We start from the raw sequence: 27,320 nt of genomic DNA, 5'->3' as shown, positions 1-27,320 counted from the left end.
GGGCAAACAGGGTCCTGTGGCAGAGACAGGCTGGGGACCTTGGGGCAGAACCTGCAGGGGCTAGGCATGGAGAAAGTAAGGCACAAACTCAGGTACAGAAGTCACTTTTATTTCTATGGTGAGCCCACAGTGACACTGCACACACATGAACTGGGGCTGCAACACAGCTTGCTAGACGACACTACACCACCTCAGGAACACATTCCAAACGCTGCCCTGGGAACTTCCTCAGACAGCATGCCCACCAGGGCTAACATGACCACCACCCCCAAGAGACCCCAGGAGTATGGGCATGGCACCCGTAGTCTTCACAGGCCCAGATATGGCAGCCATGGACAGAAAGTAACACATCTCTGGAAAAGCCAGTCTGCATGTTTGGCCAGAGTTGTTCATAGCCACCCTGTCCGTTGCCACCCACAGGAAGCTGTCATCTGCCCTCACTCCAAAGGCACAACCCAAGTGACCTTGCTTTCCCAGGCACTGGGCATGGGTGTGGAGGTATAAAGTGGCCTTGGGGACATCAGTCCCAGGCCAGTCTGACAAGGAGCTTCCTGGCTTTCAGGCCATCCTGAGACCTAGAGCTGCCCTGGGTTCCCAAGACCCCAGCGTTCCTGCCTGAATTTCCTTCCATGCTTGCAGGACTATATCCTGGAGCCCATTTTAGAGGGACTAATACTGTGACAGCTGGTCACCAGCACTGTCAAGCTACAATAGGAGGGTGGAACATATAGGCCTGAAGCAGCCACCAGGGGTTGTGGGAAAAGCCCAGTCTCCAGCGCAGCTCTAACCATACCTTGTCCCTAGCTGTAACCCCTGGGGCTCAGAGAGGTACCTCACTTGCAGGCCTCCACACTGTGCTCTCCCTCACTGGGCTGGGGACCCTGCTCTGCTACCTCCAAAGTAGTATGAGCCACTGCCACTGGCTTTCAAAGTGACATTCTTAGCCTTGGGAAGACTGAACAGCCAGAGACATTGACAGGGACAAGTGTGTGACTCCGGCCACCACTTCAAATCTACCTAACTACCCAGGCTATAAATACTCCAGCTGCAAATGACAAGTCATAAATTAAAGGGGGTGATTGTGTCCTTGGCTGGGGGCTGAGAGTGGGGGTGGACTTATCTGTCCAAAAGTCCCACTCAGTCTGGGCTTAGCAGCAGATGCTGGAGATCGGGTGTGGGGCAGGTGGAAGGGAAGGAAAGGACAGCAGAGGAACGTGTCGTCATAGACCCAAGTCAGGAGTGGCTCAGCCAGAGTCGCTGCCCAGACCTCTGCAAATCTTATTCTGGAACAAGCAGTCCTGTGCGCCCTTCAAAATGAGGGACAAGAGGCAGGATGGGGAGGGACAGACACTGGGGGTGGGGTGGGGTGGGGTGGGGCACTCCAGGGAAGTGACATGCAGCCCACACAGCCTCAGTGGCCTCTCATGCACCCACTGCCAGGGATGCCTGGGCCCCTCGGCCACTCCCCTCCCTGCTGGAGACCCCAGAACCCTGAGCACGGTGTGGGCCACTTGGTGTGGAGCATCCTAGTGCCTCGGGCCACTAATGAGCACCCACCTCCTGCCGAGGCTGCTGTCAGGATAAACACTCAGAATCAACGACCATGCTGCAAACTAACCAGAGCATGGCCAGTGCCCCAAATAACTAGTGCCAGGGCACCTCAGCACTGTTCCAAGGCTCCATTCACCACACAGGAGGTAAGGTGACAGGAGTAACACAAGCAAACTGACTGAGGGGCCTCCTAGGAGGCACAGTTCTCTGCTCCAACCTTTGTTCGCATGCTGAGGGAGGCCTGCAGTCCTGAGCAGGGTTGAGCTGTGTCAGGGCCAAGCAGCCTCGGCACGCCAGGCCCCACTTTAACCCTCTTCCCCCGTGGCTCTGCAGAGGTTGATTGCAATCCTGTTGTCTTCTAAGTCAGAGAGAACTGAAGATTGACTGGCCCAGGTCTGACAGTTGTATAGATGGCTTAACTACTGAGCAATTTTTTCTCCCACAATTCAAAACTCATTGGAGGAGAGGAGGCTAGGAATCAGTGTAACAAATACATCCCTTACTGAAAAGAATTTCTTTTCCCATATCTTCTAGGAAAAAAACACTTGTATTTGTCATTTAATAAGTGACCGCTGAAAGAGCCGCTGAGAAGAGGCCACCTCTACCACGGGCTTGCAACTCCACAGAAACAAAAATTATACTGAGGGCTTAGGAAACTCTGGGCCCAAGTGTGAGATCACCTCTATGGCTGCTTGAACCAGCTGTGCAGAAGGCAGTGTCCCTCAAGCCTACCCCATAGCCCAAACTGCCCTGTCCAGCACCCAAATGGTCCCCCAGAGTCCTTGTGGGTGAGATGGAACACTTCTTCTGAAAGCCCCAATGAGGCCATCTGCCGTCCTAAAGGACACTATCAGCAGGAACTGGGAGCAGGTACCACTCACAGCTGGCTCCAGCCACACCCTCCAAGCTGAGTCCACTTGGCTGTGTTCACACACTGTTGCCCTTGGGGCTAAGGCAGGCGGGGGAGCAATGGCTCACACTGCCTCTGCCCCTCACAGCTAGGCTGTGGTTCTTCCAGCATCCCTCTTGTACAGAACAAGGGCTACTGCGCAAAGGATCCTCCTGGCTTCAGCTTGACTTGCTGTTAGCACTTTAGCTCAGCCCAGCACTCAAGTCTCATTTCCAGTCTGTTGGATCAGGGGATAATCCTGTAGGGACAAGCCAGGCTCTGGCTCATCTGTCCCCTGGCAATGTGGACCTTGCCTTAGATGTGGCTGTGACACCCTGGCTATGGCCTCTAGGCACACCAGCGTGCCCATCAGCCAAGGGTGCAGCCCCATGTCTGGTGGGAGGTAAGCCAGGCCAGCGTTATCTTGCATCTTAAGCAGATGTCAATCCAAGAAAGGTTTCCCAAGGGCAGATGCAGTGTCATCCCAAGTAACTGTAGGCTTGGCATGGTTCTCAGAATTCCCTACTGGCATCTGTGACTGAGATGTTGCACCTCCTTCCTGCATATCTGATGGAGGGCACCATAGCAGTGCCTACACCGAAGGGAACCAGAGTCTAGGGTCTTATGACCTCAATGCACAATACTGTCTGGAGAAAGGAAGCCACAAGGTGTGTGTCTGGGATGATGGTGTGCAGGATCCTTGCCAGATGGGACATGAGGCTGAGAGAGCACTGGATGCCCAGTGCCAGCATGATAGGTGTGTGTGGTGACATCCGGGGTGGCTCCTTGCCAGCTCACACTCACTGCCCCAGGGAAGCTACTGGGCTCCAGGCCTGGCCTGCATCTTATTTTCTGTCTTTACAAAGAATGCTCTATGTATCTATAAGCCCAGAATCAGGGTGCTGAAACAGGATTGCCATGACTGTGACCAACCTAAGCTATAGAGGGAGGACCTACCTTAAGCAAATAAGTGTACAAGAACAAATAAGCTCACACGTTATCTTCCAACAGACATACACTCCACCCTCCACAGGACTGGGTTGGGGCTCCCTGTGTGCTGCGCAGGGAGGACGGCTGGCTGGACACACAGAGCAGTTCTCCAAGCTAAGTGGCACCTGGGGGCTGGACGCTACCAAACGCAGCCCTGTTCTCTATCATGGTGCCTCCTTACCAGAGGCAGCCACAGCACACAGCAATGAAGCTTGAGGCTCGGACTGTTCACTAGTCTCCCTGGGGACCAGCTCTGCCACCCTAGGAAGTGCTCGCAGGAAGACGACTTCACTGCACCCAAGACCTCATGCTGCGTCCTCTTCCATGTGGACAAGCCCAGAGCACTGTCTGCATGTCCCATCTGGCCTACGAAGTCAAGCCTGGAGAAGGCAGGTGGACCGAATGGAAGCCCCGCCCTCCTCTGAGCATCTAGCAGGACGTGTTAAGGTGGCCTTGTGGGGTCTTGGGATGATGGATAGAAGCCACAGAGTGACAGGGAGCTGCAGTAGCAAGAGCTGAAATCGCCTGTGGACTGACAGATCTTCACCAATCCCGGGAGACTCGCTGTGGGGTCCCAGGCCTGTGCCCTGACACCCCATCTCTGGCTGAACCATGAGGCCCAGAGGGGTCAGCCTTTGCTGCGCAGTGTCTGTTGCCTGGGGCTTCTGGATGGTTCTCTAGCAGCTGGTGGTAACTGCTGGCATGCTGGCCTCCCAGGCTGGAAGGCTGGTTCTCATCAGGAAGAGCAGGTTAAAGCGGCCATTTGATGAATGACTAACTCCAGTGTCCAAAGACTGACACGTGCGTTGTGTTTGGTTGAACTTCAAGGGTTTTCCTGGTCAGGGTAGGTACCAGGATGAGTGTTGTCTGTCTGGTCTCATTTAGGACAGACAGCCTCTGCTCTGCCGCTGTGCAAGCACTGGAGACTGAGGAAGACCTTGCAGAGGGCCAGAGCAATTCCACAGTCCTGCAACGCCCATGATGTAGCAGGTGGAGAAAAACTGCCCAACCACAACCATCAAGTAGCCAAGGCCAAGGGCGCCACAGAGGGGACATTCTGGGCTGCAAGGGGCTGGGCCCTTTTCTGGCTGGGTCAAGGCCTGGGGTTCTGTTTATAGATTCCATCTGCACTGGTATCTGGATGGTTAGAGGTAGGGATTGATGCTGGGCTTGAAGACTAAGATCACTTCCTCCCCCAGGAGAGTGCCTGAAGAGTAGGGAGAACACAGGTGCCCTTCTGTCTCCGGAGGGGAAAACCTGGTTGGGGTGGCTTCTGCAGGCAGGTCTGCTCGTCCTGGGGACAGGGGAGGGCGCTGCACACAGGGCCTGCCTGGAAGGGCACACTGCTGCTCCATCCAGGCCACCCAAGTCACCACATCCTCTGTCTTTTATTGGTGCTGTTGGTTGGGTGAGCGTGAGTTGGGGCCTGGACTCGGGGGTAAGGAGCTGGCACTGGGTGCTCGCAGTGCATGATGGTCGAGCTGCTGACTGGGGGTGCTGGGGTCCCCAGTCCCCGGTTCCTCACTGGTCTCTTCTTTCTGGCTACTCTGCTGCTCTGGACATTCAAAGTGGACACAGTGGAACACCTGGTGAGAGAAAGAAAACTGTTGAGCTACCTCAGCCTGAGGCCTGGGACTGTGAGCCATGGTGATGCCTGGTATGTAGGGAGCCTGGGAAGCCGCCTCGCTGCCTAGCTTTCTCCTTGCCTGCCTCAGACACCTGGAAGCAGCCAGAAAGTTTTAGATGCATTGTGGTCACTCACAATAAATGCAATTTATTTGGGACAATAAATGGTCCCAAAGTTGCACAAGCTCCGCATGAAAGCATCAGCAATGCCAGGGTGTCTGTGTGTGTGTCTGTGCGTGTATGTGTGCATGTGTATGTGTACGTATGTCTGTGTGCATGCATGTGTCCATGTGTGTATATATGTACGTGTGCGTGTGTATATATGTACATGTGCGTGTGTATGTGTACATGAGCTATGGGTACTCCTAGATCTGTACTTACAGGTAGTTATGAACAGTACAAAAAGGTGCTGGAAACTTAGCCTGGGTCCTCTGTAAGAGCCACAAGTGCTCTCAGCTGCCAAGCCATCTTCTCTTGTATGCGGCAGTCAGTTAGAGGAGCACAGTGGTGCTTGCCCCATACCTTTAAGTACATCCGCTCACAGCCCGACGCCTTCTGCACTTGAAGTGGGCTGAAGGGATGGTGTGAGAATTCCAGCTCAATAAAGGATTATAAAACTAGGTAAAGGCAGACCTGATGGTACTTGCCTGTACGTGGGAAGCAGAGGCAGGAGGATTACGAGATCTAGACCAGCCCAGGGTACATGATAAGACAGTGTCTCAAAACACTAAGAGAAGGAGGTAGGGGTATAGCCAGCAGGGTAGGACCCCATACCCAACAAGGCCCAGGAGGGACAAGAGGGCCCTACTTGGCTGGTGGGCCAGGGACTAAGCTTCACTCTGACCTTGTCTGGGCCAGCCTGAAGCATCAGTCACCCACTTGAGGGAATGTTGCCATCTCCAGACAAAGCCTGCCTTCCAGCTGAGGGCAGCCATGAGCTCCAGGCAGTGCAGGGCCAATGGGGCACAACACTGACTGTAAACAGTGAGAATACATAGTGTGGGCCACGAGGTGGGAACTGAGGAGTGAAGACGGGTTTGTGTGGAGCAAGAGCTCCAGGGCTGAGGAAGGAACAGGCTGGGCAAGATGGGCAGGGCTGCAGCCAGGGACTTGTAAACACAGCCAACTCCTGAAAGCCAAACTGCAAGAAAGATTACAGAAAAAACACCAGGCTGTGGTGACAAACTGAAATGCTGTGTTTAAAGAAAACTAGGGCAAAGCTTTAGACCTTCAAGCACCGTGAGGTAAAGTGTGAGGTAAAGCAGCAGCTTACAATCAGTAGGAAGGAATCATTTTTTTTTTTAAAAGAAAACTGAAAGGAAGAGAGAAAAGGAGCCACAGCACCTGACAACAGACACAGTGACACAGACTGAGGGGAACAGTGGTCCTGCAGTGACCCTGCAGGCCATGGGCCTTGAGAGCCCTCACCCGCCCCACAGACCCTAACAGAGGCTCCTGGATCCTCTTGCGGCCTTTGTTCTTTCAATTTACAGCAAGTGCAAACACTCTGACCAGCGTGGTCCTGAGCACAGCACAGTGGTGTCGTGTTGGGGTGTGCTCACTCCTCACAAAGAGCGGAAGCTGCCTGCCTCACTTCCTAGCATGCCTGCCATAGGAGGTTTCTGACAGAGAAGCAGTGTGGGTATCACATGTGTTAGGAGCACACGATGCCTGGAGTGGACCTCAGGGAACAGAAAAGAAGGATGCACATACCAGGCCCTAAAGAGCTGCGAGGCAGACAGAGTGGCCTTCAGGCAAAAGGGCTACTGGAGGGCATCTAGGGCACAGTCTGGCCTAGGACCTCACTCTGACAGTTGGTTTCCACATGCTTAGGTCAGCTCTCTGTGAACATGGTGGCTTGCCCAATCCTCCAGCGATGTTCCCAGCCCAGGGCAAGACATGTACAGCCAGTTCCTGTCCTGCGCTATCAAAGATAAACACCATGCAAATGCCATGGTGCTTGTAGCTCACGAGCTCGCGCGCGCGCGCGCACACACACACACACACACACACACACACACACACACACACACACACACACACACCTTCCCTTTGACCTCAGACACCATCCAGTTTGTACATGGACTTCTAGAAGGGCTTGTAGCTGAAGGCCTCTTTTCTCAAACTGGAGGTGAAACCCTTACAACACTTCAGGGCAACCATGCTGGGCCTGAAGCTGCCTATAGCCCCTCAAAGATGCCTAAGGGAAGGTGGTATTCTGCTTCTGCAACTTGTATGGCAATGGTAGGCAGCTAATGGCTCTGTGACAAGCGAGGACCTTAGAAATGTTCTTGTACCCACCCCCTCCCCTCCCCTCTTACTAGGCACCTGTGGGCCTCGATGAGGTGAAATGGTCAAGTCCTGGCTTTCTCTTTGCTCAGGAGCTAGGGGGATTAAATTTCTTTCCTCTGAACCTTCCTCAGACTGCAATATGTGCTCCTCGGAAAGGATGTGACCAAAAGTGGATGAGGCATCTGGGCAGAACCACACTGCTGACTTATGCAAAGCCATTACCATGCTCTCCTCGTCATCTTCCTTCAGCTTTTTGGCAATCTTGTATCGCATTAGCCTGTTTGATTACTGCCTGAAGGGGCACCTTCGCTGAGCCACCTCCAGCGGCCCAGGATCTCCCCCGACAGGAGCAGCCCATTTGCCGTGTGCCGTGTGCCGTGTATCTGAGTCAGGCCCAGCCCTCCTCACACCTGGCATCCTTTCTTGTGGCTGCTGTTTTACTACCACTTCGCCAGGCCCCTGTGTGAGCTGTGACCCTGGGCCTGCCTGAGATGGCCTGTGCCGTGCCCGTGTGCTGCCCTGGCCCCTTTCGGAAGTGTGGCGATCCTCCTCCTTCCAGAGATGTGATTCCCCATGGCTTCTACAGGAGTGGGGGAGGGGAGGGAGAGGAAGGGATGGGAGGGGGGGCAGACCTATTAGCCCAAGAGCCCACTGTGAACTGCAGTAGAAATTGGGAAAAGGGAATAAATACTGATCAATGGCTCCACGTTGCTTCTGCAGCTTCTCAGTAGTTTGCAGACTGCTTTCCTGCCAGCCAGTACCACAGGATCTCTCATCCACACTTCTGCCTTGTGTCTCCAAGTGACACATCTTTATAAAACAGAGGGCTTCCTTTCACTGGCTGCCCATAACTCAGATGAAGGCCTGAGGACTGTTCCCCTCCATCCTTGTATTGCACCCATCACCACTTCAGTGTTAGCCCAGGACCTCTCTCCTGCTCACCTCAGAGCTGAGCAGTCCAAACACAGGCCACAAACAGCTTTTCTTCTTGTTCCTTTTAAATAGAAAACTAAGGTGGGTATGGTGATACATACCGGCAATCCCAGCACTTGGGGAGCAGAGGCAGGGGGATTGTGAGCTAGAGGCTAGCTTATGCTGTTGTAAATATCTGCCTCAGAAAACCAAATTAACCAACCAACAACAATCCAACAGAGGCAGGAAAAGCATTGCTTCCCATGAGCACCCCCCAAATAACCAAAATGTAAGTCATAGTCACTGCTCTATTGCTGTGAGAGCCACCATGACCAGGCGACTCTTACAAGGACAGCAGTTAACTGAGGGGCTGGTTTACACTTTCTGAGGCTTAGCTATGTCCTGGTGGGGACACGACAGCTCATGGTGTTGGAGAAGCAGTTGAGAGCTGCATCCTGATCCTCAGGCAGACACAGAGCCTGGGCCTGGCTCAGGCTTTTGGAGCAGGAAAGCTCACCCCAGTGACACACTTCCTCCAACAAGGCCACAACCCTGATCTTTCTCATCTTTTCAAATAATGTAACTTTCTGGTGACTAAGCATTCAAATATGTAAGTCTGCCGAGGCTATTCTTTTTTTAAGTTTTTTGAGAGAGGGTTTCTCTGTGTAGCCTTGGCCATCCTGGACTCACTTTGTAGACCAGGCTGGCCTCGAACTCACAGCGATCCGCCTGCCTCTGCCTCCCAAGTGCTGGGATTAAAGGTGTGTGCCACCACGCCCGGCTGGCCATTCTTATTCAAACCACCACAATGTATTTTCACATAGGGACCACTTAACAGGGAGACATCTGGGGAGAGGACAGTTGAGATAGGGGTTCATGAAGCCCAGAATGGCCTCCAATTCATTACATAGCCGAGGCTGGCCTTGAACTCCTGATCTTTCTGCCTTTCCCTACTCAATATTATTAAGGTATAAGCATTACTTTCTGTGAGTATTCCTAGTTTGGAATTAAATTCTGGTGAGATGCTCACACATGGTACTACTTTAACTTTATAGTATCACTTCCTGTGGTGGGGTCAATAGGAAGGCCCACACAGGGTGTGACACTGTTAGGAGGTGTGGCCTTGTTGGAGGAAGACTGTCACTGTGGGGCAAGCTTTGAGATCTCCTATGCTCAAGCTACTCTTAGTGTGACACAGTCTCCTGCTGTCCTCCGGCACCGTGTCTGCCTGCATGCTGCCATGCTTGCTGCCGTGATAATGGACTAAACCTCTGAACTATGAGCCAGCCCTGATTAAATGTTTTCCATAAGAGAGATGGGTACAGTGGCACACACCTGTAATCCCAACACTTGGGAGGCAGAGGCAGGCAGATCTCTGTGAGTTCAAAGCCAGCCTGGTCTATGCTCATGCTGTCTTTTCATAGTCACAGAACCCTAAGATACTTCTTCATATCTACAGATAGCTGCAACCCTACTCTTTGGAACATTCTGGCGGAAAAAAACCAAAGCCCCTTTCCCTAGGTAGGCCTAACTTTCACTGCCAATTTGATTGGATTTAGAGTTGCCTAGGAGACTGCTGAGGCACATACCACTTTGGTGTGCCTGTGAGAAGTTTCTGGAAAGGACTGAAGACCTGACTATGAGCAGCATCACCCTGCCGGCATGCCTGAGTGCACGTGGCCAAGTGACCATGGCTGAGCTCTGTTTCTTCTGGGAGGTGCTTTTCTTAGACACCTGGTCAGAGGACACAAAAAGCCTGACTAATGCAAGTGGTTAAAAGGACCTCTTCTTGTTATTAGCTTGATGGGGTTACTTTCAAGTCATGTAAAACCAAACCTACAGAACCAAAGTGAAGAATGTCCCTCATCCCTGGCCCCTGACCCCTGCTTGGGGAAAGGGTCTTTTTTTCTGGGACGCCTGGGTACCCAGTCCTGGCAGATGTGGCCTAGGCAGGTGTACTCCTACAGAGGAGGAAGGTGAAGTGACTCTAGGTCACACAGAGTGATGGGAGGTGACGGTGGCAGTATGGCCTGCCTTTCCTGTGCTCGGTTTCTACCTCCCTGCCATGTGTCAGCTGTTTCTCCTGTTGCCTTTCCCCGCCTTTTCGGAGGCCACCTAACCTTGCCCACTCTGTGCCTGTGTGTTGCTAAAGTCAGCATCTCTCCCAGGCCTCTCACTCTGTACTGCCCCTCCCCACTCTCTGAGTTCTTGCCACTGCATGGCTCTAAACCTTTTCACAAGCACCACGGGTTCTCTCTCCTCCCAGGACAAGGGGACACAATCGTGGTGAAGGCTCCAGCTCCTACTCTTGTCAACAGTGATTCTTGAGAGTGACTCCTCTTGACTCCTGGACAGGCACTCTGGCCGCATCCACCCCGTGGAGGGATGTGTGTGCCACACCATGCTCTCTGCCCTTGAGAGCTAAGGTGTCCTGGGCACTGGATGGATCCTCCTGCTGGCACTGTTCACCAAACCAAAATGTCCTGGTACCCAGGCCACTGCTGCCCCTAGAGCACACTAGCCCAGCACCTGATCCTAGTACACAGTACTTCGTCCACTGTGGCACAAGTGCCAGGGTCAGCCTGTGCTGCGCACTCCAGGGGGCCAATGTCTCCACAGGAACAGAAGGGGCTGTAGGCGGGGGATGCCATCTCATGAAGGGCGGGACTGTCCTCTCTATGCTCTGAGCCTGTAGTCACCTGCTGCTGCTCTGAGCCCACCTTGGCACCTCACCATTTGTCTTAATTTTCTGGGAGGCACAGCAGCCAGGTGTTAAGAGTCAGCCTGCCTGGATGCAACATTCTCCATGGCCCCTCCCTCACTTTTAGGACAATGACTTCTCACCATCAAAAGACAGGAGGTCTGAGCTTCTGTAGTCTAGTGACGATTTCCTGGAACAGGAACAAGAATGATGTATCTCCTGGTACACAGTACCATATGATACACATGTGAGATCATATAGATCATGGTGCCACACGATAGATAAGCGAGGAGCAGGACTCTCCTTCCTACCCAGGGGCTCCAGGCTGGCTGAGACAGCAGCTGTCCCCTGCTTTTCCTTAGCAGCTGTGCCACTGTGCAGCATCTCCTAGTGTAGGGTGTAGGTACAGGGGGCTCCTTGCATCCTGCACACACTGTGGTGCACACCCAAGGTGGCAGACACACTGCATACACTGTGGTGCACACCCAAGGTGGCAGACACACTGCACACACTGTGGTGCACACCCAAGGTGGCAGACATCCTGCACACACTGTGGTACACATGCAAAGTGGCAGACACACTGCACACACTGTGGTGCACACCCAAGGTGGCAGACACACTGCTGTCTACTGGTTCTTCTGTGGACAGGTGAGCGCTGGGCCTAACATGGAGGAAAAGCAGCAGTTTCCAGATGACAGCAGGGATGGCTGGAGGGAAGCAGAAGTGACAGGTAACAGGGATCAGACCTCTACAGACTGACAGACTGCCACAGCAGACAGACACACACTGAGCCTCTGATACAGAAGCATCTGACTGGACACAGAATCCCGAACTGCCTGGACCCGGAAGTCCCTTCCAGCCCTGCTGCCATCTGTTTTCTAAGCCAGCTGGATGTTTGGCTCCAGGCTTTGGAGACTCCTGAGGGCCGGGGTGGGGTTGGAGGTGGGGTGGGGTGGTGGGGTAAAGGTGGGGGTGGGGGCGCAAGGGGGCTCTAAATAAGAAGTGTCTCCAGCCACATATATATGACCAGGACCCCTTGTCACACAAGTGTTCTTCACTCTCAGGAGGCCCCATATGGGCTCCCCACACCTGGCTCTGCCTGCCTTCTCTGAAGACCTCCCTGACAAGGCAGCACAGTGCTCATGTTCCTCTTTTTTTTTTTTTTAATGTATACAACTATGTATTTTGTGACCAATAAATAAATAAAACAAACAAACATGTAAAACCCAGGCCCTGCTATGCAACATGACAACAGCAACATCAGTACAAGCCTAGGGTTCAAACACCCCACTGAAGGAACATAAGTCCTGGTCTAAAATAGGGTAGCAGTCTGGCCCCACCACTCAGTAATGAGGGCCACTGGGTTCAGATGGGGCCATGAGGTAGAGAGCCCTGTGATTAGCGCTCTCACAGGAAGCTTCCTTTCCCTGGCTGCGCCCCATCACCAGCTGTGCGCTCCTGCCTGGGCCACATGGGATCACCTCAGAGCTGTCTCCAGTGGTCTACCACCCAGAGAGTCATCCTCTTCCCTCTCACTTTCACTTTGCCCTGAGAGGGTACACTGCTTTTTCCAGAAAATGTTCTCAAACCCAGTGAGCACAACAGGAGCGTTCTCTGAGAGTCAGCTACACCTTCCATGCCCAGGGAGATGCAGCCTCCTTGCTACTTCCGTACTTGCTGAGAACGACAGTTTATGGATTCTATCATGTACTTTATGATTTAAGATGTTTTCCAGTTGACAACACTATGTTGAGGCTTTATTTTCCTGATCAATAACTGACTCTGGAAGGCAGCTAGGGAAGTTATTCATCAGCCAAATGAGGCAGATGACCATGTCAGTCAGGAGCCGCCCTCCAGTGAGGCCCACCTACACTCTGCCTAGCTCCCCACTGGTACCTGCAGACACCTGGAGGAAGCATCCTTAAGAGAGACCCTGCACCCCGACTTTATAGCTTGTGATGGGAAGTGATGCTTCAGCGAGAACTGCTTTTGAATCCAATGCTCAAGGTTCTTTATTCCTTCGTTTCTTCAGAGTCTGATGCATGTGGGCCTGGAGAGGCCCTGGCCAGACTCCACCCTTCTGACTTGAGAACCCTTTGCTGTAACACATCATTATGGAGTTCCTTCTAGACATGTAAGCAGAAGGCTAAAGTTTTTGTGGGGATGGCGACTCACTGCATTAGAAAGACTTCAAGTAGAAAATATTTTAGTTATATTTTCTGTATAGATAGTTACTTTTTAAAATTTATAAGTAATATATACATGAAGTATAAATGGTAAGACATATTAGAACCCAGGCCTGGATAGACAGACTGGTGGTTTAGAGCACATACTGCTCCTCCTGAGGAACCAAGCTCAGTTCCCAGCACCCACACGAGGCAGCCTACAACTGCCTGTTGTAACTCCAGCTCCAGGGGACCTCAGGTGGAAGGCATCCTGCACATTATACACATAGTAAAAAAGAAAATAAATGTGAAAAAAACAAATGGAACTTATTGGTAAAACTTAAAAACTATGAATTTGAAGGCAGGACATTAAATACAAATTCAAATTTGTTTTTGATATGACACAAAAAATAAAAATGGTCAGCTGGGTAGTGGTGGCACATGCCTTTAATCCCAGCACTTGGGAAGCAGAGGCAGGCAGATCTCTGTGAGTTTGAGGCCAGCCTGGTCTACATAGTGAGTGCCAGGACATCCAGGGCTGTTACACAGAGAAACTCTGTCTCCAAAACAATCAAAAACAAAAAAGGTCTTATGATATGATTTCTATTTATTTATTATATTTGTTTGGTTTTGGTTTTTTTGAAACAGGGTTTCTCTGTGTAGCACTGACTGTCCTGGATTTGCTCTGTAGACCAGGCTGGCCTCAAATTCACAGAGATTTCGCCTGCCTCTGCCTCTCAGCGCTAGGATTAAAGGTGTGCGCCACCACACCCAGCTTTATATTTGTTTTAAGGATGGTCCTGCTCTAATAGCCCTGGCTTACCTGGAGCTCACTATATCCAGCAGAGCCATGAGCTCAGAAGGCTCCTTCTGCCCTGCCCTCCTGAATGACAGAATTTCTGCTTAGCACCAGAGGTTTAGACAACTGTAAAAGCACTGGCTGGTTTACTATTTTGAAATCTTCAGGTTAGTTTTAAAGAAGTATGGGGAAACATTTGGAGTTCTATTTATAAGCTGTTCTCTGTAGGAAGCCACTGTAGGCATGGATCACTAGTAACCTAAGTAAAAAAGGTGAGATGGATCTATATTACAGCTGCATTTCCATTTTTATTTTATTTATTTATTTATTTATGTTATACAGAGTTTATTAAATGAGCATGGGGGGAGAAGAAAAGGGGGAAGGGGTATCCCAGAGAGAGAGAAAAGAGAGATAAATTAAGATGGCAGCAGAGAGAGAGGTAGAGATGTAGAGAAGTAGAGAAATAGAGCTATTTCCAATTTTAAATGTGTTCTTTTTTTATAATTTATTTAATTTTATTTTATGGGCATAGGTGTGAGGGTGTCAGATCCCCTGGAACTGGAGTTACAGACAGTTGTAAGCTGCCATGTGGGTGCAGGGAATTGAACCTAGGTCCTCTGGAAGAGCAGCCAGTGCTCAATTACTGAGTCCCTCCAGCCCCTACAAGTATTCTTTGAAGTACTTGACACACCTGGGTATTTTCTGGGAGAAGAAATGCCATGAAACCAAAGGGTACATCATGGCCACCTCCAGTGTATGCGTCAGGTGCAAACGACAGCGTGGAGCCCTGCTTTCTAGAGGCAGGGCTGCCCCTCCCAGCACTTCTCTCGCTCTGCCATGCTCTTTCACTTTCTACCTAACATTTCTTCTTCACATGTGGGATGCCCTGTGGCTAGGACAGGCCTGCATTTTCCAGGTCCTATCCCAGGATCTCCACTCAGACTCACACGAGTCCCACCCCTAGAAGACAGGGCAGGAGGCCAGCACGCAGGAGCCAGCGCTGTGGGCTTTAACGCCTCAGGCTTCCCTTCTCTAATGTCACCAGCAGCAAACCCACCAAACACTTCCAGACAGAGCCCAGAGCACGCTGGCCTCACCCCAAGACTGCTCTGGTGGCACACCCATGCACGCTGGCCTCACCCCAAGACTGCTCTGGTGGCACACCCATGCACGCTGGCCTCACCCCAAGACTGCTCTGGTGGCACACCCATGCATGCAATCCTGGGGAAGCAGAAAGGACCATGACACGCGGCACCTACAGTCATTACCTTCAGGCTTCCATTTCCATCCCGCTGTCTGCATGTCTTTAACCAGAGCCTCTCAGAGGTACTTACTAATGTGACATGGTGACAGAAGCCAGCAAGTGATCATGCACAGGGGCCACAGCACAGCACTCACTGCACAGAGCATCAGTATCTGGAGGGCTGAGGGCTCAGAGGAGTGAAGGGCCCCTGATTTCTCTATGATTCTGCCCAGGCTGGTGTCAGCTTTCACTTGCCAGTGAACAGACATAGGGACCTGATAATGACATCCCTCTGGGTAAGGGTGGGGACTTCCTTTATACTGCACTGTAATAACAAGCCATAGCAGGCAGGACCAACAGCTCCACCTGGGATGTGGTGGTTACCTGGTTACCAGGAGATGCCACTACACTTACCTCATTTGCTGTGTTGTGCGTTCCAACAATCCGGATGAAGGAGGCAGGCTGTCTTTCAAAAGTGACTGATTGCCAGGACCTGGGAGGAAACAACAATTTGCCTGTTAGCTGGTGCAGCTGGCCCTGCTGATGTCAGCTCCTGTGCCAGGAGACCCAATCTGCAGGGTGATGGGGTTGGTGGTGGGGCGGGGCTTCCCCTAAGATGCCATTGAAGGAGGCAGAAAATGCACTGTTCCCTTTGGGAGTCTGCCATCTCACCAGAGCAGGCATGTTACTATCGTTAAGTGTAGCTTAGGGTTCTTAGAAAGCCATCAGGAAACAAAGCAGGGCTGTGGACTGTGTCTGCTTGGTGATAAGAGTGTGGTGAATATAAACTTATCAAGAGTAGTGGAGTTTATAAGACAGATATCTACCATGTGGGCTGGGCCAGGCAGCCACCTGGGCTATTGGTGTATTAGCAGGGAACTCAGCAACGTGCCAACCCTGAGTCAGGGGTGACTGTCCTGGAAGCTGCTGGGAGTAAAGTTTTAAACAAGGTAGGGAGGTGGCTGGGTGCAAGAGGGCGAGGCAGGCTCTGTACTTAAGCATGGGAGTCCATGCAGGAGCTGGGCCCTGGGCAGGCCAGTGGACTGCAGGCCTCCAACCTTCCCTGCTTCCAAACATGGCCCCACAGGCTTCCTTTCGGGACTGACCCAACTCTGGGGGCCTCCAAATCAATCTCAGTGTGCTTCTCCCCCCCGCCCCCCGCCATACGTGTATATAGTGCTTTTGTGCGTGCATCTGTGAGTGTGTACCTCGGAGGTCCGGGTCAGTGCCACGTATCTTTCCTTTGTTGCTTTCCACCTCACTACCTGAAACAAGGCCTTTTTCAGCTGGACTAGCTAGCTAGCTCTGGAAATCCAGATGCCTCCATCACCTCCCACAACAATGGAGTTTCAGGCATGGACTGCCCTACCTGGCTTTTAATTGGCTGCTAGGATCCACGCTCAGCTGCTCAAGCTTGCACAGCAAGCACATCACTCACTCACCATCGCACTGCCCTAGCTGCAACCCTGACATTTTAAAGACAATTCCTCCTCATCTGTCTGGGCTGAGCTCGCTCACCTCGAAGCCAACGTGCACGCAGGAGGAAGCCTGCTCCTGGCCTGGCCCCTCGCTCATGAGCACGCACCGTGACTGCAAACTCCAGTACTACCTTCCACCGTGGAGCGCACAGTCACTGCCAGCCCTGCCCCCCCCCCCAACACCGCTTGCACTGTAGAAATGCCAGCTGCTGTGAAGCTGTTTCCTGTAATTGTCTAATTACCAAGCATAGCTAGCAAAGGAAATATACAGATCTGCAGTTTGTTTTTCCCCATTTGGTTTCAGGTGTTCCATCTTCCTTCTCACTGCGCACCTCCCACTGAGCCGGGTTCGCTGCTGCCTGGACAGCAGTCCTCTTAAGGTCATTAAAAAGTCATTACCATCCTGTGCGCAAAGGCTCTGCCTCTGGAAGCAGGTTTTTGAAAACAGAGTAAGAAAAATCACTCTCTCTGTAAAAACACTATTACTCACGTGTAAAGACAACTCGCCTGCCCTTCCCCCATGTTTGCCTCTCTGCCCTGCTTCCCAGTGGGGGACCTCTGCTTTCCTAGACCCTCAGCTGTGTTGGGGTGCCTGCCAGATGGGACACAGCTGTGGGGCCCCACAAGTCTGTTTACTGTTTCTGAGCCCAGCATCTAGTCTGCCCTCAACTCCTAAGAAGGTTAAGGACAGGAATGGGGACACAGAAGAGCCTGTAGCTGTCATTGGCTGGAGCCTGAGGACAGGGTGGGAGTAGCCCTGTACTTGCCATTGTCCCAGCTAAGACCCTGTGTGAGAGCTCTCAGGCCGCACAGCACAGCACTCCAGGCTTGTAGGCAGGCCCGGCGTCAGGCCTGAGGCCCGGGCCTCTGCCATAGCTCCTACGTGGTGTGCCGGGTTCCTGTGCCCCCTTCTCTTCCACTCAGGCTTCTGCCTGGCCCGGGGCTCTGGGCAGGGCAGCGGCCGAGCAGGAGGAAGGCTGAGTTTGTGGAGTAATAAGATCAGAAGGTCTCAATTTAATACCAATCCTCCATTACACTGCATTAGTATCTAATCACATTAGACTTCATTTTCACTAACACAGCCTGAGAGTTGAATATATGATCTCATTTCCAGCAGAACTAGATACCAATCCAGAGGGCACAGTGGGAAGAAGCCACCAGGACTCAGGGATGAGACCCACCCCACCCTCACCAGCTTCCAGCCGGTTCCCTAGACATCAAAATAACCAGTGAAGCCCCGTGAGGAAATGGAGGTCTTTGACTGTCACCTGAGGCTTGTTTATAACGGCTGCATGACTTCAGAGGTCAATGCTTGAAATAAGATCTCAAAGAACCAAGAAAACCATGATGCCATATCAGCCAAGGCTGCGGCTGTCCCCACCTTCCTGAGTACTGAGCAGCACATCTCAAGAAGGGTCATGGGTGGCTACTGGACGACAGCCCCCCAAATGGAGCCAGGCTGACAGGCAGCAATTCCTTCCGAGATTAAACCTTCACCTGAGAAGCTCTAAATTCTATGGGGAGGCAAGAGAGTCCATTCTCAAGGAAGGTGAACACCTCAAAGGCTTCAGGAAATCCCTGAAACTGACCAGATTCAAAGGCATGCCACTACCCAAGGGTAAAAATCACTAAGGACTGCACAGAGACACTCTCGGACTAGAAGACCTCAGCTGCCTGAAGAGGCTAGGACCAGCACAACTGTCTGGAAAAGAGACTCTCTAACCTGTTGAGCTGCCTGCTGGCTGCGCAGCACTCCACGGTCCCAGCTTTGTGAACCGTCAACCACTCTGGAGTGGCTTTAGTGATGCAGCTGTTGCTGAGTCACTTCTGTTCCTGTGAGTAACCCCAATAAAAATCAATGGTCACCTCATTGACTCTGGTGCTGTCCTTACTTTGCTCTGCCACTGGTTCCTGTCCTAGGGTGAGGAGACATTTGTTCATGTCTCCCCAAGAGCAGCACTGCATTATACAGGCTTGGAGGATGGATCTGACCATGGACAATGGGCCAGCAAACACATGTGGTCTTCATTTTGAGATTTACTACACCTGGAAAATCCCTGCCAGGTGCAGTGGCATATGCCTGTAATCCCAGCACCTGGGAGGCAGAGGCAGGCAGATCCCTGTGAGTTCAAGACCAGCCTGGTCTATAGAACAAGTTCCAGGATAGCCAGGGCTATACAAAAGAAATCCCATCTTGAAAAAACAAAAACAAAACAAAAAGATTCTCTATTCTCTCCTGGGACAGTTAGATGGTTCAGTGGGTAATGGTGCTTGCTGCTAAGCCTGAAACTCAGGAAGGAGAGAAATGACTCCAATAAGCTGTCCTCTTATCTGTACTTGCACATAAGCAACACATGCATGTGCAGTGTACACACACACACACACACACACACACACACACACACACACACACGGTGGGGGGCGCAGGAGGAGACAGGGAGAGAGGGAGAGAGGGAGAGAGGGAGAGAGGGAGAGAGGGAGAGAAAGATTTTGATTTTGGCTGGAATAGTTTCAGGAGTGTTTTGAGCCAAATCTTTTTGATAGTGTGCATACACACATATTAAAAACAGGCATCTATGTCACCTGTGGTGAGGTGCCAACAAAGGCCAGGAGGCAGGAAGACGTCATCACAGGTGGGGTCTCCAGCACAGAGGCTTGCTGGTGACAATAAGTTTAATCCTCATCTCCCCCACTTCAGCCAGGACAGACTCAATGTTTGAATCTCAGTTTAAAACTTGTTTGTTTTTGAAACAAAGTCTCTCTATTTAGTCCTGGCTGTCTTAGAAGTTGTTATTTAGACCATGCAGGCCTCAAACACAGAGATCCACCTGCCTCTGTCTCCCAGAATACTGGGATTAAAGGTGCGCACCACTACGCCCAGCCCTCAGTTTGAATTTACGTAAGTTGCTCAGCCTGTCTGGGCCCTCAGTCTTCTCATCTATAAAGTGGGAAAATGACAGCTGGCTGAAACATTTCTGTGAAGACTTAAGTACAGCATAACCATAAACACTCAGAACAGTGTTAGCTCTTACTAAGTGCTAAAGAAAGAATGTGCCTTGTCTATGAAGCATGTAGTTTGCACACCACGGCACCCAAAGCTGCTCCTGTTAGCACCCACTTCTCTGAGGTAGACAGGCACCTAGGCTTCAAAGAATCTAAGTGTATTTATGAATGCATGCTTGAGCGTGCAGCTGCCGGTGTCTAGGGATTCGTGTTCAGACAGTGCAGCCTGTACGGCATCTATAACTTCCCTGGGGGAGATCAACTGTCCTTCCACAAACTAATTAGAGAACAGTACAACAGCACTGTGGTCCCAACTCACAAACTGGTGTTCCAAAATCTCCCCCTAAATTGTGTGGCACCCTAAGTAATCTTTTCAGTGAAAACAGCCTTAAAGTTTGATGAGGTTTCCCAGGCCCACCCAAAAAACTCAAAACAAGGCTAAAAGATTACACGTGAGGCTTTAGAAAGGGGATGATGATGTTGCCACAGTGGTGATTAAACAAGTCAGAAAAACGAGAGATTAAACAATCTTTCTAAAGCCCCTGTTGAGGAGTGAGGATTACAAATTGTCACGTACAGTCAAGCCAAGGGATCTAAGCTGTAGCACAGAGAGTCTATCAACAGGAGCGAAAAGTGGGGGTCACAGCCATTCTGCCTCATCAGGCTCCTGACAGAGCTGAGGAAGCTGAGGCAGGACAGGACGAGGAAGCTGTGGCATCTCCTGGCTGCCCATGTAGAATCAGCAGAAGTAGGACCTCATGACAGCTTGTCTTTTTCCACTAAAGGCACAATGACAAACTCCAAGTACCATTGTGGTTGGAGCACCAGCTAACCCCTGGGTCTTACTCCTGGGCCCCACAAGATCCTGACACATCCTTAGGTGTGAGTTACTACCCCAGGGCTGGATATCATGGAAGTCCAGCACGCGCTCCCACGGACTCAGACAGTGTATCACAAGGTGGCTATAGGAAAGTGATTTTCCTCTGAAGTCTCATTTACTATGCGGAATGGGCAACCATAGAACAGTACTTATCATTATGGCTGTGGGTATGCAACCAGAAAATACCGGAGTGTGGCAGGAGATCAGAGCACAGCAGCTGTTGGCTATTATTAGCATGCTTTCTTTGTTTATACGTTTGCAGTGTGAGGACTGGACCTGTGGGTGCTAGGCAATCACTCCCCCACTGCGCTGTGCCCCAGCCCTACTAGTGTTTTCTTTTCTGCCTACAGTCAGGAGCCAGATACAAAACTAAAAATGCCCTAAAAATCCAGGCCCAGGCCAGCAGCATATCTTTTGGGACATCATACACAAAGCTGAGATAGGGTGGATGATACAGGGGTAAACACAGACTACACAGTGCCTGGAGGGTTATGTACTGGCAGAACAGTACTGCCACAGGACATCATGTGACAGATGCCAGTGAAGTGGACATTTCTGGTTTTGGTCCCAAATGTGGGAGCATTTTTTTTCTAGCACTGAAGACAGACTCGTGATCTTTGTTAGCTGGAAACAGACTTGTGAGAGGACACCTGATGCTTTGCTGGAAGCTGTCTCATGAGAGGGGTGTGGCTTTTGCCAGCTGAAAAACACCCTTGTGTGGACTCTAAGATGGGACAAATAGAAGCCTTCCGGCAGCGAGAAAACCCTTTTGCATCCCTACACTTTGCAATGGTTCGCATCACTTTGCTGGTCTTCGCTCTTCTGCACTTCATTTCACAGCACTCCAGCTAAGGCTGGCCACTTCCGCTGATTCGCGCTGATTCAGCGGAGCCTTGCTGTTTCTACTGAATCATGCTGCTGCTGCTGATTCATGTTGCTGTCTGGTGTTTGCTATTTAACTGGACTTCTGGTAACCTGACAACAAAGAGTGGAATCGCCCCAAGAAACAACGTCTATAAAGGTCCACAACCCCTTTTTCCTATTAACCTTCCTTCCCCTACCTCTGGTCTCTGAGTTGGAACAAAGGTAGAAGTGTTTAAGAGCCTTAAATAAAGGTTTTTGGAAAATCTAAGCCTGCATGCCAGCACACCAACTGTCCTTTGCTTCATTATGATGGCACCTCAGCATCGCTGCTCTGCAGAATTAACTGCTCCATCAGGCAGAAGATGCCATGATTCATTCTAAAAGCCCACAGAAGGAAGGGAAGAAGTTAACCTTATTCTGAGAAAAATCTGAACCCACTCCTCAATTCCCCCAATGTGTATTCACCTTACCTCATGAAGAATCCTCTCTCTGTTAAAGTCGGCCATGAGCCGAGCTATGCAATTTCCTAGCAACACGCCCCCCCCCCACACATTTGCCCTATGACTCTGGCTGTGTACTTTGTAGTAAAACTTACTCTTAGCTTCCTTGTCTGTCTCTGAATTCTTTCTGCTTCTGCGTAAGTGACAAGAACTGGGAAACAGTGACTAGAGAGCTCTGAGATCTCCTCAGCCTTCACTGCTGGCAAGAAAACTACACGGGATACATGAAAATGTGCATGTTTCTTAAATATTTTAAAATATTCTGGAAATACATGTGCTAAGTTTGAGCCAGTGATTGTCTCAGGAGAGGGCAAAGAAGGGGACTGCTGACAGGAACAAAGGCAATGTCAATGTAACTGCAATATTTCATGTCTTTGATTAAAACAAGAAAGTACTTGGAAGTGTGTGTGAGAAATATTAACAGCAGCCACTCCTGGACAACGAGAATGGGGCCAGTGCTCTATCTGCTAGTGTTCTTGGCATGTCTTAAACCGCTTTTGAATGGAGACAGGGCTCAAAACAGCGTCTGTACTTACGTAAGAACGGGCTGGAAGGTGGAATGAACTCAGCTGCAAGTATGAGACTGTAGAGCTGTGGGGGGCTCTACTGAGGGGTGCGATTACGTGGTCTGCTACTCCTGCACTACCATGGAGTCTCTGAAGAAAGAGAGGACAGGCGAGCCTCCAGACTGGGAGGGACACGAGGCGCTTCCCACCCCAGCTGCCCTTGTGCACTCTATGACAAGGGTACCTGGTCTTCTTTGCCCTGGTATAACAGTGATTTCTACAGCAGACCTGTGGGGCCGAGTGGACACAGTTCAGAAGCATTTGCTATGGCCAGACTGGCAGGTAAACACAGCACAGAGAACTAATGGTTTAATCTTTGCGTCTTCCACTAAAAGGCCAGTAAAAAAACTGGCAATATATGTTTCATAACACACACACACACACACACACACACACACACACACACACACACACACACACGCTTATCTGATGTGACCATTCCTCTACATCAGCATCCTGGGAAAGCAGAACCCTAGGCAGGCCCAGGTCCTAAGTCACTGGCCAGAAAGGAAGGCTGAGTGCAGAGGGCTAGACCAAGAAAGACTGGCAGGTAAAAGGAACAGAGGGCGTCTCCAAACTCCTTGTTCTCCTTGCTCCATAGTGGGGAAGAGACTCCCACCTTCACAGAAGATGTAGTTCACCCTGAACAGAGGAGGTGCGGCCTCTGAGAACAACAGACAAAGCAGAAGGTGGATCCTTAGTGGCCAGAGGCTGGGTGTGAACACCCCAATGGTGACACTGAGTCCTCACGTCCTCTGCTGTTAGAACTCTGTAATTTGAGCTTAGACATCAGCAGGAGGCTGGAGGAAAGACCTAGAGTCACTCACCTAATGTCCTCTCCCCTGTCCTGCCCTCCCTCCTTCTGTACATAGTGCTTAGGGGAACTGGTCCTGAGAACAGAGCACAGATCAGAGTCCCTGTACTCCAAGAGCTTATATTCTTGGGGCTCAACAGACATCAGCTGATCCTGACTAAAGGCATTGCCACTGGCAAAATACAGCAGTGTGAGGAGCTAAGGGGTGCTGTTTAGATGACATGGAAGGGGAGGTCTTCCCATGGAGGAAGCAAGCTGACCTGCCAACCCGCATATTCAATGGAGAGGGTCGTGCCAGGTCAGAAAGCATTCCAGGGAGACGCCATCAGGAGGCGGTGATGTGCTGTCCTGGCTGAGTGGTACTGTCGGCGTGTCCGCAGACTCATCTGCAGACAGAATGCTTCCAGCTAGCTTTCCCAATGTACACTGTTTAAAGGTGAACACTCGTCCAGCACCAGCAAAGAAAAGACTGCATATAAAGGCTGGGAGCAAACAGAGACAATGACTCAGAGGGTGTTGATACAACTTAATAGGTAGAACAAACTTGAAGGAGGGAACCCTGCTCGCCTCAGAAAGAGAAAATAAGGAAAGCATTGCTCCTCTGAAATCATAACATGACATGAAAAGAGAACCTTTGGAAACTAGAAAATACGTCTGTAAATTAAAGCCACCAACTGAAATAAGTAATTAAACAAAAAAGCTAAAAGACTTAAGTGGAGAAAGTCCCCAGGACAGAGCCATGATCCAGTCAGATGTTCCTCCTTGTGAGAAAGGACAGAAAACACCAGCTGGGAAAGAAGACACACAGGGTCTTCCCCAGGTACAGAGGACAGGGTTTCCAGGTCACCGAGTCCCCCACAGTCACATCCACACCAAAGCATGCTCCAGTTCTGATTCTTCCAGAGCTCGCCAGTGATTCTGGAGGGGAGAGAGCAGGTCAGCTGGAGAAGGAATCGGGGTGACTGCATCACAAGATGGAGGGCCATTTCCTCACATGCTGACTGAACAGCCGGTCCCCAGCCTGACTGTCCAGCAAGTATGAGAAGAACCGAGTCACTTGCATGTAAGAGTACATATTAAACAAGTTACCCCCAGGGCATTAAGGAGCTACTAGAAGATGATCACCAAAGAACTCAGCTCCCACACCGTAAAGGTATGGGATCCGGAACACAGAGCACACACCATGGCAGAGGGACGGGAGGTGGATGATGGGCAGGAGGTCCCCAAGACTGCTGTGCATCAGGCCTACAACAGGAAGGCACCCGGAGACCCCTTAAGAACACAAATCAGTGTTGTTCCTACAAAAGGGGAGAGTGCCTTGAAATTAGTGGGCAATGGACACAGGAGGTAGGTACTGTCTCCTCTGGAAAAAGGACAGAAGAAAATGTGGTCAGTGTGTCACAGAGCTTGGTTCAGAACAGTTCCAGGCTGGTTAGTGTCAGCCTTGACTTCAGAGAAAGTGACGCTATGGAAAAAATAGTTACTTTTTTGTGTATGAGATTTATATGTCTGTCTGTGTACCACATGTGTACCTGGTGCACATCTGCTGGAAACGGAGTTTCAGGTGGTTTGAGCCACCATGTGATACTGGAAACAGACTCTGTGTCTTCTGCGTGAGCAGACGGTGCTTTTAACTTCCAAACCATGCCTCCAGTCTGTATTAACAGTTTAGAAAGGTGAAAGCATAAACCAAAATAACTGTAGAAGGAATGCATGTGACCTGACAGCCACAGACCACGGGTGACGCTGGACAGAGTGGAGTAGAAACGTCTGACATGCTGCTAGAGGAAGCAGAGGTGGGAAGTGGCGAGGCCCTCCTTGCTTCAGTGGCGGTGGGCTCTCACTCTGCTAGATGTGGGAGCACAGGCTGCACTGCAGTGCTGTCTGGGCAGCAACACGGAGACAACACGCTAAGTAGACGCAGCACATCCATGTTCCCCACAGGGCAGACTACACAGCCAGGGAGCCGGACTGAGGGAAACAGGGCTACACATTTTATTTCTAGTCTCTGGAAGAAGATAGGCTAGAGGAAGACATTTAGCTTTTTATTTTGAAGCCATTTTAAAAGGCACCTTCTCTTTAAATACATCATCTTTTCAAATAGCGACTAGGAAAAGGCAAGCATTGCCTCTGGGGAGCACCTGGGCTTAGGAAGGGTATGGGCCTGCTGCTTCTGCTTGCTAAATCTGGGGTTCTAACTGAAGACGAGAATTGTGGACATGTATAAATTTGATTGAACAATTTAAAAACAAACAAAATAAGCAGAGCCAAGAGAGGGAGCTCAGGAAGTAGTGGCGAAGAGCAGGAAGGGTTGGCACAAACAAATCTATTCACAGCCTTGGAGAGCAGGGCTGGAAGGCAAATGTGAACCTTTGGAAAAGAGTCTTGAAAAGGGAGGGAATAATAAAGGCTGTCCCCTGTCAACTGCGCTTCCGGCAGTGACAGCAGTGCCCTCCCTAAGCCTGATGGCGCTGAGACGTGACGGGTATTAAGGCTGAGAGTGAGCACGGGGACTCATGGGGAGATGCCTGTGACAGTTCTTTATGAGTACGCCTCTTGCACTGACCCCACAAGCTGCCGGCCAGCCTAGTACACACTGGCTTTTACCGTCTGGCTATGTGATGGGCCAAGGACCACATTCATCTCTTTAATCATACCTAAAGATGATCTATGGACCAGCAATGTGAAGGAGAGGGCACTTGCACACATTGGGTGAAGCAGGAATCTGCCTGCTCCAACAGCCCTTAACTGGTCTTTGCCCACTGGCTCTTGAGAGGACATGCTCCTCACAGACACGAGCGACAGCTCTCATCACCCCTGTTGTAGGCCTGATGCACAGCAGTCTTGGGGACCTCCTGCCCATCATCCACCTCCCTGTCCCTCTGCCATGGTGTATGCTCTGTGTTTTGGATCCCATACCTTTGCACTGTGGGAGCTGTGTTCTTTGGTGGAGCATCTTCTTCTAGTAGCTTCTTAATGCCTTGGGGGTGACTTGTTTAATATGTACTCTTACATGCAAGAAGAGAAGGCCTGGGTCTAACCCGCGAGAGCTTCTGTTTTGTCTGACATGTAACCAGATGTAACAGCTACTATCTCACTGCCCAGGCTGCCTGGACACTCTGGCCGCTGTCCGCTCTCCCTGTTTGTCTGTTCAACAACTATGGGTTAAGGGCCTTGTACCCCCAGGCTTAGGAAGACTGGGATGGTCTCTGCCTAACTGGGCAGGACTCTGCTTCACAGCTCAGAGGCCCACACTCAACAGGATCCAAGTGGCCCTCTGGAGAAGGCACACAGACCTACTCTGCTCGGTCCCTGGGTGTGTTAGAGGTTAACTTAGTATCCACTTACAACTTGGCAGATAACACATTAAGGTACAGGTTTTGGTTTCCCTTGGAAATCAGAAGATCCAGCAGCATGGCAGCTGAGAATGGGACAATGGACCTGCGCTCTGGCTTCTTGAGTCCTTCAACTTGGAGCCTTGGCTACTTTTCTCTCTGGTCATAGTCTAAGGCGGTGGCCAGCACTCACCTCAGGAGCTGTCAGCATCTGACATCAAGCACCAGAATTTACACATCTCAGCATGCTCACTTAACTTGTGCTCGCGCAAGTGTTCCCCCTAGCCCCTGTTTTGTTTGTTTGTTTTTGTTTTTGTTTTCCCCGCCTTGCTTTCAGGATACATGCAGCAAAACTGATAAAATCATGTGACTGACCTGGTCTTCAGTCTCCAGGGCTGTTCTGAAGCCATCAGACAGCCATATCAAAAGCTAAGCCAACTAAAGCTCAGAATCCTAGGAGGTGTGTGTTGCGGGGTGTGGAGGTTTGGGGAGGTCCGGGGTCTTTTCACCTCCTCAGGGGATTTCAATGTGTGAAGAGAGTGAGGGCTCCAGGAAGGACCCTTGCCTAGGTAGAGAAGGGGTGGCCAGAACAAGTGGCATCTTTAGTGGTCCTCCTTCATGACGCCCCTCCAAGGACTCCTGGATTTGGGTGGGTGCGTGACGCCTTCCGCCTGGCAGATGCACATGCATTGACTACCCTAATATCATCTGG

The 27,320-nt window shown here is 51.0% G+C and overlaps 1 protein-coding gene across 1 annotated transcript in view; it reads right to left on the bottom strand.

Moving 5' to 3' along the window:
- Nucleotides 1–88: 88 nt before the first annotated feature.
- BTBD9 (BTB domain containing 9) overlaps nucleotides 89–27,320 on the bottom strand; it is a 357,812-nt gene continuing 330,580 nt past the window's right edge. The window contains exons 10-11 of the mRNA XM_084754013.1: nucleotides 15,583–15,661; nucleotides 89–5,016 (exon numbers count right to left, since the gene is read on the bottom strand). Of these exons, the coding sequence (XP_084610139.1) occupies nucleotides 4,819–5,016; nucleotides 15,583–15,661 (277 nt within the window). The 3' untranslated portion in view covers nucleotides 89–4,818. The remainder of the gene's footprint in view (nucleotides 5,017–15,582; nucleotides 15,662–27,320) is intronic.

Source organism: Acomys minous (genome assembly GCF_964271855.1).
Source record: "Acomys minous genome assembly, chromosome: 13".
NCBI classification, from domain to species: domain Eukaryota; kingdom Metazoa; phylum Chordata; class Mammalia; order Rodentia; family Muridae; genus Acomys; species Acomys minous.
The sequence above is the reverse complement of the archived record's forward strand: the minus strand, read 5'-3'. Positions and strand labels throughout refer to the sequence as shown.